The following is a 16,638-nucleotide window of genomic DNA, read 5'->3' on the forward strand; positions in this document are numbered from 1 at the left end:
CTCCCCTGATTCTAAGTCTAAGGCTTTATTAATTAATAGAAAAAGCTTCTGCTGTGGATTTTTAGCTCAAACAAGCATTGCACCACTGAAGTAAAGAACATATTACATGACATTGACATTTTCGAAAATAAAAAACAGTTTTGACAATCATGAGTGGTTCATTAAATATTTAGTAGGCTCAGGTCTGAGTGCCAAAGGGGTGCCAAAGTCACCCCCTCTATATATATATTTTTTTCAATATTTCAATAATAAAAGTCGACTTTGATAATAACGATTATTCGAAAATTCGAAATTCGATGCCCATCCCTAGCAAGCATACAATGAAATTTATAGTGCAACTCCACATGGTGCAACATAAAACAAGTAAAAACGATAACAATAAAATCTGTACCATGAACACATTCACAATAACAATACAAAGCCACAGCAATTGTAATGTATGATACCAAGGCCAAAGTGCAAATGCTGATGTTGTATTATAAAAGTGTGAATGCTGTAAACAGAAAAAAGAAAGCATTGTTAAAGTAGGTATAGCCAAAAGTGCAGTGACATAATCAGACTAAACATCATCAGTAATGTCATAAATCATTAGGCTCGTTTGAGATTTTGCGCAGATTTGACCAGCGACTTGCTTGGTCCCTTTGCATGATGGTTAGAAAAGTTGTCTGTATAGAAATACGTAATCTGAAGGGCTGGGTCGTTTGAGCAGTGAGTGTGGGTGGCGCTAATGCACATTTTAATTTGTTTATCAATCGCTGTTCAATAAAAACTGTAGAAGAAGAAAAGCAGCAGTGAGTGTGCTGCGGGGGTGTTCGGCTTGTTGACGCCTCGCCTGACTGCGCTCGGCTGCTCTCGTCTGCTTTCCAGACGAGGCGGCGGCAGTCAACTCAAACGTGCCTCTTGATGCTGTCACAATCAGTGCCATCAGCAGTTGGCATCGGTTCACTGGACATCGTGACATCAGTGATGTCATAAATCCTTACCTGCTAAGGCTATAAGTAGGACCGGTGCACTCGCAACCCTAACACCCCCACCGACTCATGACAGATTTGAACAAAACTCAAGAAAGTCAACCGCGGTCAAAAATATTGGATGGAAAATCACAGAAATGTGGATTGCGTCATACAGTGTTCTCCGTCAATGGAGATGAATACACGGGGGAATGGCTGCGTGACAAGAAGCACGGAGAAGGAACTCAGGTTTGGAAGAACGGCACCTTTTATCACGGAGACTGGAAATGCGGAAAGCGCGATGGATTGGGTACCTACTGTATACTACTCCCAGAGACCAACGAGTATGCAATACAATATGTCGGTGCATGGAAGAATGGCAAGAAGCACGGTTATGGATACTTCTACAGCAAGTCAGCTGTTTATGAGGGGGAGTGGAGTGAAGACCACCGGAGTGGCTGGGGGCGAAAGTACTACGATAACGGAGACATATACGAGGGAGAGTGGCTGAAGGATGAAAGGCACGGACAGGGCATCGTTCGACTTGTCAATGAAAACCGGTATGAAGGCAGCTTTAAGGACGGGAAGAGGAATGGTGACGGGAAGTTCTACTATTTGGACAAAGGCCTCCTTTATGAAGGCCTTTGGGTGGATGGAATGGCAAAATGTGGCACTCTCTCTGATTTTGGAAGGGATGAAGCACCATCACCAACCAAGTATCCAATTCCCAAGCTACAACTGTTGGATATGCAGTCAGTCTTGATGGAAACCTCAATCAACTTACAGCTTAGCTTGAAAGATGGGGCCTCTCATGGTAGCCGGCCGTCTGCCCCCAGCGGCACACCTGCCCCAACGAACCTTCCTGCTCAGGAGCATCCTCCATCTCCTCCTGGTGGACAAGCGGACGGTAAATCCTACTCTTACTACTATAACTGGCAGCGTGTCTGTCTGTCTGTTTGTCCGTCTGTCCGTTCGGACTTGCAAGGCGCGCTGTTGCTCCAGTCGCCTCCAAAATTTGCCAAAACACTGTTCAGGGCAGTGTTGCCGACTCTTAGGAAAGTAGCTATTGGCTGCTCAGAAAGTTGCCAGATGTCAAGATGCTAATTTAGGTCAGGAAAGGTGCTTTAAATATAGCGACAAAGTCGCCAAGTTGGCAACACTGGTTCAGGGGTTTAGCATGAGTTTGATACAACTCAAAAAAGTGTGGCCCTGGCTGTAGCTGCAGCCAATATTTTACATATGTGATGCCTTTCACAATAAAAGCCCAACATACTCTACACAGTTGCAAGGTGTGCCACCGTTGTTCCAATCGCCTCCAAAATTGTCCAAATCACTGTTAGTGTCCACAGGTCAGGCATGAGTTTGGTATTAGAAAACACATCACTGATGATGATGTCACTCGAGCAATTGTGACGTCATCAGTGATGTCACTCAAGCAATGACTGTTGACAGTTATGTCAATAGTGGCATCATCAACGATGATGTCACAATGTCCAGTGAACTCATCTCAAATGATGATGTCATGCATAGACATAGTGAGATCATCAGTGATCCCATAAATAACTGATGATGTCACAATGACAATGTCCAGTGAACTGATGTCAATTGTTGATGTCACATAGACATTGTGACATCATCAGTGATGTCACAAATCCTGCCCTGCTGAGGTTATAAATTGGACGACTCTTGCTCACAGCCCAGCCAAGCCTGAGGCAACACCATGGACCAAGTGCAATTTGTCGCTTGTAGCTAACTTGAGGAGCATTCGTATGAATAGCACATTAAACATGTTGGTCTATTGACAAAGCCTGCTGCTGTCGAGCTTCCTGCAGTTTGCATTGAGCCATAAGCGGTGCCAGCATGAATGTGGTTAACAGTGGTTATCGTGTCTTCTCTGCAAACTCTTCAGGAGCCTGCACAGAATTTGCCAAGACGATAACAGAGCGGCTGGGAGTGGAGTTGGGGAAGTCTGTAGTCTTTCAAGAATCTAACAGAGAGACGAGAGTGGATGTAAAAGAATCTGTTCGTGGCCAAACTATCTTCATCATCCAAACCATACCAAGAGAGGTGAACACAGCCATCATGGAGCTGCTGGTTATGGCCTATGCCCTGAAGACCTCTTGTGCAAAGAACATCATTGGGGTCATTCCTTACTTCCCCTACAGCAAGCAGTGCAAGATGAGAAAGAGGGGCTCAATAGTGTGCAAGTTGTTAGCTTCCATGTTAGCTAAAGCAGGATTAACACACATCATCACCATGGACTTGCATCAGAAGGAGATCCAGGGCTTCTTCAGTTTTCCAGTGGACAACTTGCGTGCCTCACCTTTCCTGATTCAGTACATCCAAGAAGAGATTCCTGACTACAGAAATGCCATCATTGTGGCAAAGTCCCCGTCAGCAGCGAAGAGAGCCCAGTCTTATGCGGAGCGCTTGCGTCTGGGTCTGGCTGTGATTCACGGGGAGGCCCAGTGTTCAGAGTCTGATATGGCTGACGGGAGACACTCCCCACCCTGCATACGCAACACCACTGGACACCCCGGGCTGGGGCTTCCTTTGATGATGGCCAAAGAGAAACCGCCCATCACTGTAGTGGGAGACGTGCGAGGAAGGATCGCTATAATTGTGGATGACATTATAGACGGTGTGGAGGACTTTATCGCGGCTGCAGAGATCTTGAAAGAGAGAGGAGCCTATAAGATTTATATCATGGCCACACACGGCTTGCTGTCTGCCGATGCCCCGCGCCTCATAGAGAAGTCTTCCATCGATGAAGTGGTGGTGACCAACACAGTGCCCCACAAAGTGCAGAAGCTACAGTGTCCCAAGATCAAGACCGTGGACGTCAGCATGATTCTGGCCGAGGCCATCCGCCGCATCCACAATGGAGAGTCCATGGCCTACTTGTTCCGCAACGTCACCGTGGATGACTAGAGAATGAGATGTCACTTATAGACATCATCAGTGAGTGACCTCATCAGTGATGTCACAACATCACTCCTCAAATCAAATAGTCACAAATCCTTGTTGGCTCTTCTTGACAAGGCTTGGTAAGAGAACAGCAGTTCAGCCATCCTGAATGCAGTTCCCCCAGAGTGAGAGACCATGGGCAAGGTGGATGATGATGATGATGGAGCTGCGGAAGGCTGGTCTTATTTTCCATAAGATCAAGGCTGTCCTGTAGCTGGATAACATCAAGGTGTCTCACACCAAGGCATCTTCTGGTTCTGGAGGAGGTTCCAGGAGAGACTGTAAGGCACGGTGATACCAGAGGAGGCTGGAAGCAGCACATCCCCAATAAAAGTGCAAGCTAGAGCTGGAAGAAGCCTTGCAGCAGCATCTCCAAAACCTGCTGCGGGAGGCGTCTCAACATGCTGACCGCTGCAGCAGCAGGATTTGCCAAGCAAGCAGCCGCACATCCAGAGACTAGTGCAAAGCCACCTGGGTCTAGAGAGATCAGTGTACAGTAGGCAGCAGTGCGACAAAGCAGAAATCCGAGGGAAATAAGGAAGAGAATGACATCCAGATTGTTAGCATGGCCTCTCTTACCCAGAGGAGCCAACAAAGGGCCCTGCAGCAGGAGTATGAGTTGGGTCAACCTCACTGACAGCACCAGGAGGAGTGTTGATGAGGGGGAGAGTCACACTTTCTCCAGCTACCAATCCAATCTTGATGACGTCATTGAGATTGAGGTGCTGATTTGAGAAGTCCAATGCAGCCTGGAACTTACGATCTGACCATTGAAAAGACCATTTTGGATGGACGGCCCGGAGGAGTTTGTGCTCCCAGACATTTTCTCACTCAGAGACCAGCTTTGTCGATCCGCTCCCCTCATCCCTCTCCCCGGGTTGGCATTCGTCTTCCTAACCGGGCACCAGGACCACTAACATCCTCGGCTCCAGGGGCTGCCATCATCCGCCTCCAGACCCCTGGGGTCCAGGGCACTACTCAGAGAGAGGAGAACCCCAGCCCCCAGCAGGTAGTCCAGGATGCAGGAGGTGTGCAGCTTGGGTGTGGCAGTGAAGATGCTGGTGGAGCAGCAGTGCTGTCAGGAGAGAGAGAGAGAGCAGGTGCAGCACACACACATTCAGAGGCAGATCATCAGTACTCTACAGAGCCTAGCCTCCAGACTGGGCCCTTGTAGCAGTCTTCAACAGACTGGGCGCTTGTAGCAGTCTTCAACAGACTGGGCGCTTGTAGCAGTCTTCAACAGCAGCACAACAAAACCCCATGTCCTTCATCTTTGCCGACTGCCTCTGAAACTACAACCTTCATCCAAGACATCTTCAACTACAGTCAAGGCACATACACTCAGTGCAGTCAAACCCAGCCCAGCTACAACGCTATAGAGGGTCTGCAGCCTGTAGAGAGAGGCCTTCAAACTGTCAGGATTAAGCCCTACAAGCATGAATAGGTTTGCCCCATTTAGCAACGCACACTCACACTCCCCCTCAAACACAGCCGTATACAACAGCATACACACATCAACACCGTCAAACAACAAAGCACAATAATTTCACACGTGATACTTGTACTACGGAGTGACAATAAAAATCTTGAATCTTGAAACACTCATGCCATCAGTGTCAGCGCCACGAGCGTTACCATACTTTGATGATTTTGCGACACTTGGTTGCCCTCGCACGGCTTGGTGTGGCCGTCCAGCACGGCTGGCCTGGGAGTTGTGTTTGCATTATAACAGGTCCCCGCTTGAAGGCGTGTCTGACACTGGTCTTGTCTGGCAAAGCAACTGCAGCATCGATATGGCCGTGTCAAAAGTCACGGCTGAAACAGTGGATATAAACATTGCATTTCCTTTGAAGTCCTTCAGAACAAATGCCTTACGTCAGTTTGCCAATGGGAAGCTTTTAATAGGAAGGAGTAGCAGCAGGAAATGCCTTCATGGGGTCAGCAGTAATATGACACGGCGCAGAGCGATGAGGAGACGGTTAAATGAAGTCGATTTCTGTATCATACTGTGTGGTGTTTGGGTTTGACATCTGTGTCGAGGGTTGATGTGGTTATTGACTGATTATGATATATCATGTCATAGAGCAAGTAGGGCTACATGCTTGCAACTGTGAATGTTTCTAAGCGACCACAATGGAAATAATCTTCTGAGTTTTTATTGTGTTATCTTGATTTGTCTTTTTGTATCCAGGCCATGCCTTGGCAGACCTGCTGTCCTTTTAAAATTAAATATCAAAATCAATCAATCAATCAATCAATCAATTATTTGCAACAAGACGTGCTTGCCATGTGGATGTTTTTGTGTAAAGTTTTGAAGCCAACAAAGATGGCAGCTGACATCTTGACATTTTTTGCCCTAATTGCAACTTACCATTGATGATGTTGATTGATGAGTTCTTTCTCAGCACAAGCCAACCTGTTCCTCATAGTAGCTCTGGAAAGTTGGGCAAAAACGAATGCAAGGTCAATGGGGTCACGCTCCTGTACAAGACTGCGGTGCACGGAAATGTACTTTGTGTGCAGCATTTTAGTGAGCTTCAGCACCTAAAGTCCATCACGGACCCACTCCTGGACCCCTTGCAGTTTGCCTACAGAGCCAACAGGTCTGTAGACGATGCTATAAACATGGCTCTCCACTCCATCCTCATGCACCTCAACACTGCAGACCATCTGGACCGGACCATCAGCAGCGGAGCTGCCCAGGGCGGCATCCTCCTTCCATACTTCTTCCTGTAGTAGACCAACAGCAGCACCTCCAGTCACCAGTCTGTCAAACTCCTGAAGATCTCTGATGACACCACCCTCATAGGGCTGCGTACAGGTGGGAGAGGGAGATCGACCACCTGACAACCTGGTGCAGTCAAAACAACCTGGAGCTCAATGCTCAAAAGCCAGTGGAGATGGTTGTGCACTACAGGAGGAACGCAGCCCCACCCTCCCCCATCACCCAGGGTGATTCCCTAGTCAACACGGTGGAGTCCTTCCGCTCCCTGCGGTCCAACAGCCGGGACCTGAAATGGGAGCTGAACATCAGAGCTCTTACCAAGAAGGCACAATAGAGAATGTACTACCTGCAGCAGAAATTCCAAGTGCCAAAGGCAACGATGGTGCTCTTCTACACCTCCAACGCCACCTGGTAGACTGCTGCGCCTCTCAAGGACATCAGCAGACTGCAGATGGAAGATCATGGCCGACCCCTCCCGCCTCGGACACAAACTCTTTGAAATGCTCTCCCTCGGCAAGAGACTGAGCACCACAACCTCTCGTCACAAGAACAGCTTCCCAACGGCCATCGGCCTCATCAACAAGGCTCGAAAGCCAACAGGCCAGAATGGCCCCACTGAGCCTGCTCAACAGGCCAGAATGGCCACAATGACAACCTACCCCCCGGCCCCCTCACCATACGTCACTTTAGGCCGTGTGTCCATTCAGCTTCTTTTCATCAGCTCCAGCGTCTTTTTTCAGTTGTTTCCAATGAGGAGAGAGCGTATGCGGGCACACACAGACGTCTAGAGAAAGTGCGCTGCGCCCAGCGTCTATTTTCACAGCGCTCCGGCGTTTTTGTGCGCCGGCTCCCAGCGCTCCCAGCTAAAAATAGTTTAACTTTCCAGAAAGACGCTGGTGTCGGGTGCTCCTTTTATGGCAACTATGGAGAAACTATCACAACAGAGACAGAAAGGCTCAATTGTGGGAGCAGATTGGCTAGACACTTAATATTTCTGGTGAGTGTTGAGCAAAATCACTGTATGTGTGTTGTTAGCTAATGTTAGCTGTCAGCTATCAAGCTAGCTACCGCACTGAGCTAACGTTAGTCAGACTGCTTCCTTGCATATTGTGCGTTGAGATCAGCGCTCCCCAGCGTACTTCCAGCATTCAACGGTCAGAAAAAGAAGCTAGATGGACACACGGCCTTAAGCAGCAGCAGCTGGACGTGTCGTGGCTCCTTCTCTTGCCAGAACATTTGACCCTGTTCCTATTCATTACTTTATATGATTCTCTTTGACTTCGTCTTGCACCTTTTGGCCCGTGGGTTCATGTTTGTCACTCAGGTCCTTCTGATTCATGTGTGTGTTGTGATTTTTGTGATTTTGTCTTCTGATATTGATGTGACCGCTACATTGCATACATACACTAAGTCAAATTCCATGTATGTAATCTGATTACCTACTGTGGCAATAATAGTGATTCTGACTGAGAAGCCGGAGCTTTTTTTGGGCGACATCGAAAGACATTTCAATCATCTATCAAGTTTAAAATGCCTCAGTGTGTTGAGAGGGCACGTTTTCACATGTTGGAGATTGTCTTTACCTTGTTTGTAGCACAACAACTATTGTGTTTGTAACACAACAATTATCAAGCATCTACTCAGTAGATAGTGATGTTATAGTGACGCTTGATAATTCTGCCTCTAGGGCATCAACTCTTCAACTCAGAATTATGTCAGTTGAACCGGATTTGGCTGTTCAAGAGGAATATTCAACTATTTTCTTTTTTCTTCCTTTTTTTAATAAGACTATCTGGCAATCAGAAAGTCCATTAGCATGAGCTTGTTTGATTTGTTTGTTTAATTAGGAACTTGGTTTTACCGTATTAATAGGCTGATACTTACCAAAATAGGCTACTGTATACCACAATCTATTGGGAGAAACCAAGCAATTATATGTAAAATCAGACATTCAGCACCCCCATATAGCCGGAATGGAATGATCCTAACCACATTTTTCGACTATTCGACTGTGAGATTGGCAGTCGAATCAGGCTCCTTCGAACAAATTGTCAAATATTTGGGGTCACAAGGTCATGGCTTATCTATCTCCTAAAGACCTTGAGAAAGTTATGCATGCTTTTATTACATCTAGACTGGACTATTGTCATTCTTTGTATGTACGTCTGGAGCACTCATCACTTCAGCGTTTGAAGTTAGTCCAAAATGCAGCCGTTTTGCTCCTACTTGGACAAATACAGTGTGACGGCATTACACCTGTGTTGGCTGCCCTTCATTGGCTTCCGGTCAGCTTTAAGATCAATTTTAAGGTTTTGTTAATTGTCTTTAAGGTTTTAAATGGACTGATGCCTTCCTACCTCACAGATCTCATACACATGCACACTCCATCCAGGGCACTGAGGTGGACAAACCAGATGCTCATCTTTACTCTCTGGGTTTCAACTCGAGCTGAGCTGTCATTTTGACTCCATCTTATTGTGTTTACTGTTTCTTAAATGTACCTTTTTATATTTGTGCTCACATGTTAAGCACTTTGGACAACTGTGGTTGTTTTTAATGTGCTATACAAATCAACTTTGCCTTGCCATAAATGTACTCTAAATATACCAAAAAGCAAAATTCTATCAGACTACTTTAACTAATGCAATTTTCAAAAGCTATTGATACAGATCAATAGCTTTTGAAAATTGGAGATTTGTGCGATTTTGGCAATGTTGACCAGCACTATTTTCTGGAAATGGATCAGAAAAACACACTCATCTTCAATGTACCTGGACATCGCCTAGAGTAGGTGTCTACATTCTGGCTCTGATGATCCTAGAGCTCACAATAGCTAATGTTATACAGTATAAGGTCAAGTTAGAAATGCTATCATCACATTGAAAAACAAGTTCCTATATGTTACATAACATAATGGTGAATAAATGATATCTGATTCTGATCTGATTCTGAGTATCTTCACTAATGTGATTGGGCTCTTTGGATTCACAAGAGCCTCTCAGCTCAAACCCAATTTCTACAGTTCCATGATGTTTTGGTACCACAGGTTGCAGAAATAAGGAAACAAAAAGGCGAGAATAAAATTTTCACTGCATGAAATATACAGTCTTTAGGACCCTGGAGCTTACTGTATATGAGCTGACATATATCACACATGGCTGTAAAGCTAAGACTCATGCGTTCTAATTAGCCCAATTTCATTCAGATATCTTGATGTGAGCGGTCAAGGGACCCATTTGAGTAGTCATACCCATTTACCTTTGTCAGACTTTGGAGCTATGTTACACTCGCTTTCCAGTGAGCTAGCATGACATGGCGGGTACCTACGGATTTGTCTGGATGTCTAGTATTTGTTGGGGGTGCTCAGGCAGCCCTAAAGAGGGTCGAAACACGCCACTGCCCTGAACTGTTTTTAACCACATTTGTAAATTGTTCTATGATATATGCTTTCAAATTAAATGTGATCACTGTTTCTATAGGAATATTAGTGATTTTTTTCTTTAGTGTATGAGTTTAAGTTGGTTTACATGTACATTCTTCTACATACCATGAGGTTAAGGGAGTTTATGGTCCAAATTAAATCAGGGGGAAGATGACTTAAATGGTTCATCTTTTCTCATACATGTTTCAGAACTATTAGAATATATTTAGGTAGCAAAAGCACATGGTTCCTCTTAGTAAGATGCTTATACTGTAATAAAATAATAATCAAACGTACAGTAATATTGCTTAGACCATAAATGTATTTGGTGAATAAATTGACATAATGCATTTACAATACATGAGAGATTTGAGACATTTTTTCCAGAGTGGAATTTAAAACAATTATCTACTGACAAGTTGGCAGATATCATATCCTCCAAGTGTTCCCTTATCCTTCACATTAAGACTGCTGTAAAAAAGAAAAAGAAAATCATTTTGAATTCATCTGTAGAGTGAGGAATGCTATTTCTACATGAATTGTCTGGCCCTGGTCAGCATAATGTAATAAGGCACAAGTGCACTGCATGATGAGTTAGGGTGCTACTTTTTGGCAGAAACAACAAAGGCAAAATGTTTCACTTGTGGCTTACTTCTGCTTTCCCTCTTCATATACCATATTTATAAAGGCTTCTTCTGTACACATGTGCTTACAATCAAACCTATGGTCCAATTTCATGGAGAATTAATGTCAAAATCAACTGGCTACTTTTTTTTTTAAAGCAAACGCTAAAACTAAAAACTACCATGCTAACTGCCATGGTATGAATGTCACAGATGTCATTTTCATATCTGAAATAATTGCACGGTTGAATCTAAATCAATGACACATATAAATGAGGCGGCAGACCTTACTGTTGAACATCATAAATCAACATAAATCTGTTAAAAGTGAACAAACTTCCTTTTCAATCCTTACGAGACATAACAAGAGACCTGAGATTTGACACCCACACAAAATGAAAAATCATGTAAATAACTAAGGCTGTGTGTCCACCAGGAAACTCTTACAGCGCCGGCTTCTTGTCCCTGTCCCTAGAAAGCCAAGTGGCGCTCACACCTTTGCATTTTATTTAACCACTAGAGGTCGCAAATGTCTAAACCTTTAGCACGTGCTGCTGGCTTTAAATGGTTTTCAATACACAGCAACAGCAGCAGTCATGACCAGTGCTTTCTATATCAATCTGTTTTGAGTTGCTAGCTTAAAAGAGGTGCCTAGTGGACACGACCACCATCTGCTACATGATGTTCTACAAGGAGAACATGAAACAAAATAAAAACATAATCCCTTAATTGCACCATATGGCAAGTAAACGCAAGGAAATGGTCCGTTTACAATCAGCGCTTTAAAATCTGACTAAGAGGCTTCATCGTAAGGCTTCTTTTCCTAACTAGTGTGCGCTGTGCAGCACATTCTCTAAAAGGATATGACATTAAACACAGCGTGTGTCAAGTTTGGGATGTCACACGTTTGTTACTTTTCAGCACACTTACAGTCATACATGAAGCATGTATGTACATGCTTCATGTATGACTGTATGTCTCATGTAGAGCTACAATGATTAATCGATTGACAGGAGATTCATCGCTAACTATTTTCTAATCAATTAATCATTGAGACTAATTTTTAATTTAATTTTTTTTTAATTTTTAATCTGGTTCCAGCTTCTTATGTGACTATTTTCTGGTGTCTTTAGTCTCCTGTGACAGTAAACTGGTTCTCTTTGGGTTGTGGACTCTTGATCAGGACAAAAGAAGACCTTTGAGGACATCATCTGGGGCTTTGGGGGAAAATGTGATCGACATGTTTTCTTCATTTTGTAGAGTGTCGACCAAACGACTAATCAATTAATCAAGAAAATAATGGACAGATGAATCGATCGCAGGCCTAATGTACACGTGATTGGTTGGAAAGCAACACCGTGTGTTGTCTCAAACTTGACACACAGAAGTGTTGGGAATGACGTCCTTTTGAAGAGTGCAGGCTGATATAGCAATAATACCCAATAATAATCCCCAAAAGGCCGGATTGGAGTTTGACATTTCGAATAGGCAGAGTTGCTCTGGAGGCAGGAATCATCTCATTGGTTAAAGCTCAGTGGGTGGAGCCAAAGAACCAGTTTTTCAGAGCACACGTTTTCCAAGTGGCAAACTTGAAAGGCAAAGAAGTGTGTGTGCTCAAAATATAAATAAAAAAATAAATGACATCAACCTTTTTTTTTTCTCCATTCATGACCATGGCATTCATGATGTTGGAATGTCGCACGTGCATGCATTCATACACTGATTTCACTCACTCAAATTATATCATTGTATGGGAGATTTCACCATCATGGGACCCCCTAAATAATCTCGCGACCCCCCGGGGGGGTCCCGACCCCCAGGGTGAGAACCACTGACCTATCTTAACTAGATAGCTGCAGGCTAGTATGGATAGTTTGGATTTGGAAGGAAAGCTAAGCTAACTGTGACCAGCAACTAGTATGAGTCACTCTGTTGGTGGGTTGTTCAGTCCCAAAATGGAAAAAAACTAAAAACAAACTTCAGACGTCACTAAATATTAAAAACTGGTTATTTGGCCCCACCCACTCCAGAGCAGCTCTGCCTGAGAAATGTATGTATATATGTATACAAACATTTGTATATATGTATATATATATATATATATAGAGAGAGAGAACCAAAACTCCAATCTGCCTTCATTCATTACTGTGATTACAGGTGAGGCATCCAGCAGCATCAGAGTACCCATAGTCACAGTCAATAACTCTTCTGTATGGGAATGATCAGCATGGCTACGAGGCCTCTTTGACCAATCAGAATGCTTGGCTGAATCTACCCTTTTGTATAAAAGCGTTAAACGTATGACTCAGTTCTGTCCCTTCAGTGAAAGAGATGTTGTCTGGTACTCGTCTTCAGTGCTCAGTCTCCATGAGAGTAGGGCTTTGGGGAGGCCCAGGGCTGCACCGTGCCTCGCCCAAACATCGTGTACACCGTCGCCCCAAACAGGTTGATGCCGGCGGAGATGTAGAACACAGTCTGCCATTCTTCTATAGTGTTCTAGAGGAGAAGCAGCAGACAGATTGATATTGGAGTAATATTGGAATGGGGAAAAAAAGTTTAGCTGCATTTGCACAAGAGTCAGGGCTTAAAATTCACTTTGCAAACTAGGGGGGAATTCCCCATGTTCTTCAGATAAGGGGGGTTTATAGATTTTGGGGGGGATCTATAGACTTTAGGGGGGATTTTTTCAGGCGATACTATAACCAACAAATACCTGCTTCTCCTGTCCAATAAGCGATAATACTGTAATTTCACATTTTTGTATTTAAAAAATGAGGTAGTTTATGCACACCTGAGTTAATTCAATGTCACTACGACTATACCTGTATATCCTGGTACAGTGGTCTAACTAAAAGATCAAAAGACAGGCTCCAAATAGCCCAAAACAAATTAATGAGGATTGTCCTTGGCCTCAGTCCAAGAACTCATCTCAGCCCCGCACATTTTAAAGAGTTGAATTGGCTCCCAGTGGAAAATAGAGTTCAACAGCTAAAACTCTTCATGGTCCACAAAATTCTGCATGATCATTGTCCAAGCTACTTTACAAAGTGTTTTCAATTTGTACGGGATGCTCATGGCCGGAATACGAGAGCCAGTGAGACTGATCTGAAACTACCAAACCTAAAGAGCAAGGTGGGGAGAAGCACATTCCTCTACACGGGGGGAGAGGAGTGGAACAAGCTCCCCAACTAAATAAAGACGGCAAGTTAAAAACCTCCTGAATAAATACTTGCTGAGTAATCTAGAATAGTTTGACGAGGCTATCCTGTCACAAAATTTTACACTTACTGTATATCTATTGTTTTTCTCTGCATTGTTTATTTAACCTGTAATGTATATTGTATGTTGGTGTGTATGTCCTGTCCTTAACAACAGGGACCATGTTGGAAATAAGTGGTTGCACTTTCACATGATATCCCTTGGATTGTGATGTTTTTTTAACACATTGACTGCCAGACGTTTTTCTTTGCTGTAGATAGCTTCTGCCAAGCCGTTTTTTGAGGATTATGGCTCATTTTATAAGAGCCGAGGATTCGTTTCAGCTTGGAGTTTGTGAACATACAATATCTCAAAAGTACTAATAGAATGTGTACTTTCTCTGTCTAAAAGAGTTAGTTTGTAGAGTTAGTAGTTATGTAAGCATTAGCAGTTGAATACAGCATGGTTTTAGCGTGAAAAAGAATATTCAGAGATAAACGGGTTTTTGTGAAATTGGATGGAACGGTCACTTTAACCATTCATTTTTGGCTCTCTCTCTCTCTCTCTCCCTCCCCCTCTCGCTCTCTCTCTCTCTCTCCCTCCCTCTCGCTCTCCCTCCCTCTCTCTCTCTCTCTCTCTCTCTCTCTCTCTCTCTCCCTCCCTCTCGAGTTGCTTCAACTCCGCCCTCCGTGGGCGGACAAGCTTGTCACCAGTCAGTGCTTTGCTGTGCCTGCATGTCTGGGCCGCTGTTTGAGGAAGTCGGGAGGGACTCGCTCGTTTGGAGTTTTGGTTGAGAGAAGCTTTTGCGATTCTGGTCATATTTATGCTGCGTGTTTCAAAGTGTGTTCCTGCACCTGTAATCTATCACCCGATCATAGTAGATCGGCTGAATCTATTATGTAAATTTGCAATCCCGCATCGCCAGCAATCAGCGCGAAAAGGAGAATGGCTGGGCTGAGAATGGCTTGACAAGTTAAAAAAATGCTTTCCTTCCTCTAGCAAGGAGAGCACTGTTGCCACTTAGTGGGTCGGTGGAATGGGTTGTAAACGTTCGGTGGCTCCAATAATTATATAAGAGATGTAAAAGGCTTAGATGCACAACCCACCGTCAAAAAAAAAAAATCGATGCCAAAAACGTGTAAACACGTTGTTGGCAGGGAACAGCTGGATTCTGAAAACGTGTTCATACGTTGTTGGCAGTGAATGAGTTAATATCCATAATAAAAAAAAGAAAAAGAAAAAGAAAAATCAGTCTAAATTACTGAGGCTTTTGTCGTGTTTCTTCTGCAGACTAAGCCATAGGCTTTTGGTTCTATGAAAGCCTTTATTTTTTGTATTGAGTGATACACTACTAAAACACTAATATCATATTATATCAAAAGTGTTCTTTGTTTTGTGTTCACTTCACAATAGTGTTTAAATCATAGTATTAAATCATCCATCTTTGCTCACTACATCTGCCTTTCTTACTGTCATTACTGGCAACTAAACCTGTTCGAATTTTGCATTGGGGAGAGTTCTATAAACCATCTGTGTGTCGTTTCACTTTTTTATTGAAAATGCTTCCACCAGATTTTCACGGCTGCTTGAGTGGCGACAACACCGTTAAAAACCATTAGTTGCATGCTGTCCCAATAGTAACACTCAGAGTGTTACTATTGGGACAGCATGCAAACTAATGATTTTTAACCCTCAACCTATGTTACTTGAAACACATTTGTGTAAGGTCGAAATGTTACAGTTTGTGAAACTTGGAATTTTATTTTGAAAATGTATTCAAAACCCTTCCTGTTTAGATGTCACTACTGCCTCCATTTTTCATGACAAGAGGACGATAGAAATTGTGCATCTAGAAGAAATTGTAGACCATAACATTGTACGCCTGGGATTTTTACTTGGATCAGGCAGATTTGCACAGGATTAAAATCACTGATCTCTGCATAAAATCTCTGTGACGTCCCCAGGTAATATTAGCCCTGTGCAGCGCTAAATCAACTGGCAACGGTCAGCAGGGTGGGGGTCATCCCTATGTTCCCCGGGTCCTATGTTCCCCGGGTCCTATGTTCCCCGCTTTTCCCAAATAGGGTCCTATGTTCCCCGCTATGTTCCCTGGGAGAGGTTAGGTTTTGGGTTAGGGTCTGGGGGAGGTTAGGTTTAGGCGTGGGGGGTGGGAGAGGTTAGGTTTTGGGTTAGGGTCTGGGGGAGGTTAGGTTTAGGGTTAGTGAAAAACGGGGAATATAGAACCCGGGGAACATAGAACCCGGGGAACATAGACATGATCCCGCAGGGTGGAGAGTGAGGAGGGAGGTTTCAGCCACTGTGACTGCAACCATCCACACACTGCTCAAGTGTCCTTGAGCAAAATGCTGAATCCCTAGCAGCTCCAGTGGTACTGCTGTGCATCTGAACCTGACCTCTGAAAGTGCAACAGAACCCCACTAATCTCAAATACACACAGATTTGAAGAATCCGATCAACACTGTTGTGGTGGGAAAAGGTTTCAACGTGACAAGGCAGCGTTTAAGTTTGTGTAGGTGGCTTTTATAGCTGCCCCATTGCAAAACAAAGAGGATGAAGTTTTTATTACTACATGGTCCAAAGAGTATCTATGTATCTTTCACCGACTTGGACAAAGTGTTAGGTGGCAGACCAGAGGACCTGACAGGCTTGACCCTTGATAAACAGGATTTGGTAACAGGCAAACTTGCAGGCAAGAGTAAAGACTAGACGTCACTGTAGTGTGGCATCATTACT

At 44.0% G+C, this 16,638-nt stretch overlaps 1 protein-coding gene and 2 pseudogenes across 4 annotated transcripts in view; 2 read left to right on the forward strand and 1 right to left on the reverse strand.

The window, feature by feature from the left end:
• Positions 1–1,040: 1,040 nt before the first annotated feature.
• Positions 1,041–2,054, forward strand: LOC310789203 (MORN repeat-containing protein 3 pseudogene; annotated as a pseudogene). The gene has a single exon. The product of its transcript is annotated as an MORN repeat-containing protein 3 pseudogene (transcript).
• Positions 2,055–2,810: 756 nt separating this feature from the next.
• On the forward strand, positions 2,811–3,881 carry LOC310788967 (phosphoribosyl pyrophosphate synthase-associated protein 1 pseudogene; annotated as a pseudogene). Its single transcript has one exon. The product of its transcript is annotated as a phosphoribosyl pyrophosphate synthase-associated protein 1 pseudogene (transcript).
• Positions 3,882–10,787: 6,906 nt separating this feature from the next.
• The window catches only part of slc17a5 (solute carrier family 17 member 5), a 38,983-nt gene continuing 33,132 nt past the window's right edge, over positions 10,788–16,638 (reverse strand). The window contains exons 11-12 of one of the 2 annotated variants that reach the window (XR_014553335.1): positions 11,680–13,182; positions 10,788–11,644 (exon numbers count right to left, since the gene is read on the reverse strand). Coding sequence is in view for 1 of the 2 variants with exons in the window: in XM_083651073.1 (XP_083507199.1) it covers positions 13,045–13,182 (138 nt within the window). In the remaining variant the exon portion in view is untranslated. The other variant, XM_083651073.1, reaches the window with a different exon arrangement.

This window comes from Poromitra crassiceps (assembly GCF_964638095.1).
Source record: "Poromitra crassiceps genome assembly, chromosome: 14".
Taxonomy (NCBI): domain Eukaryota; kingdom Metazoa; phylum Chordata; class Actinopteri; order Beryciformes; family Melamphaidae; genus Poromitra; species Poromitra crassiceps.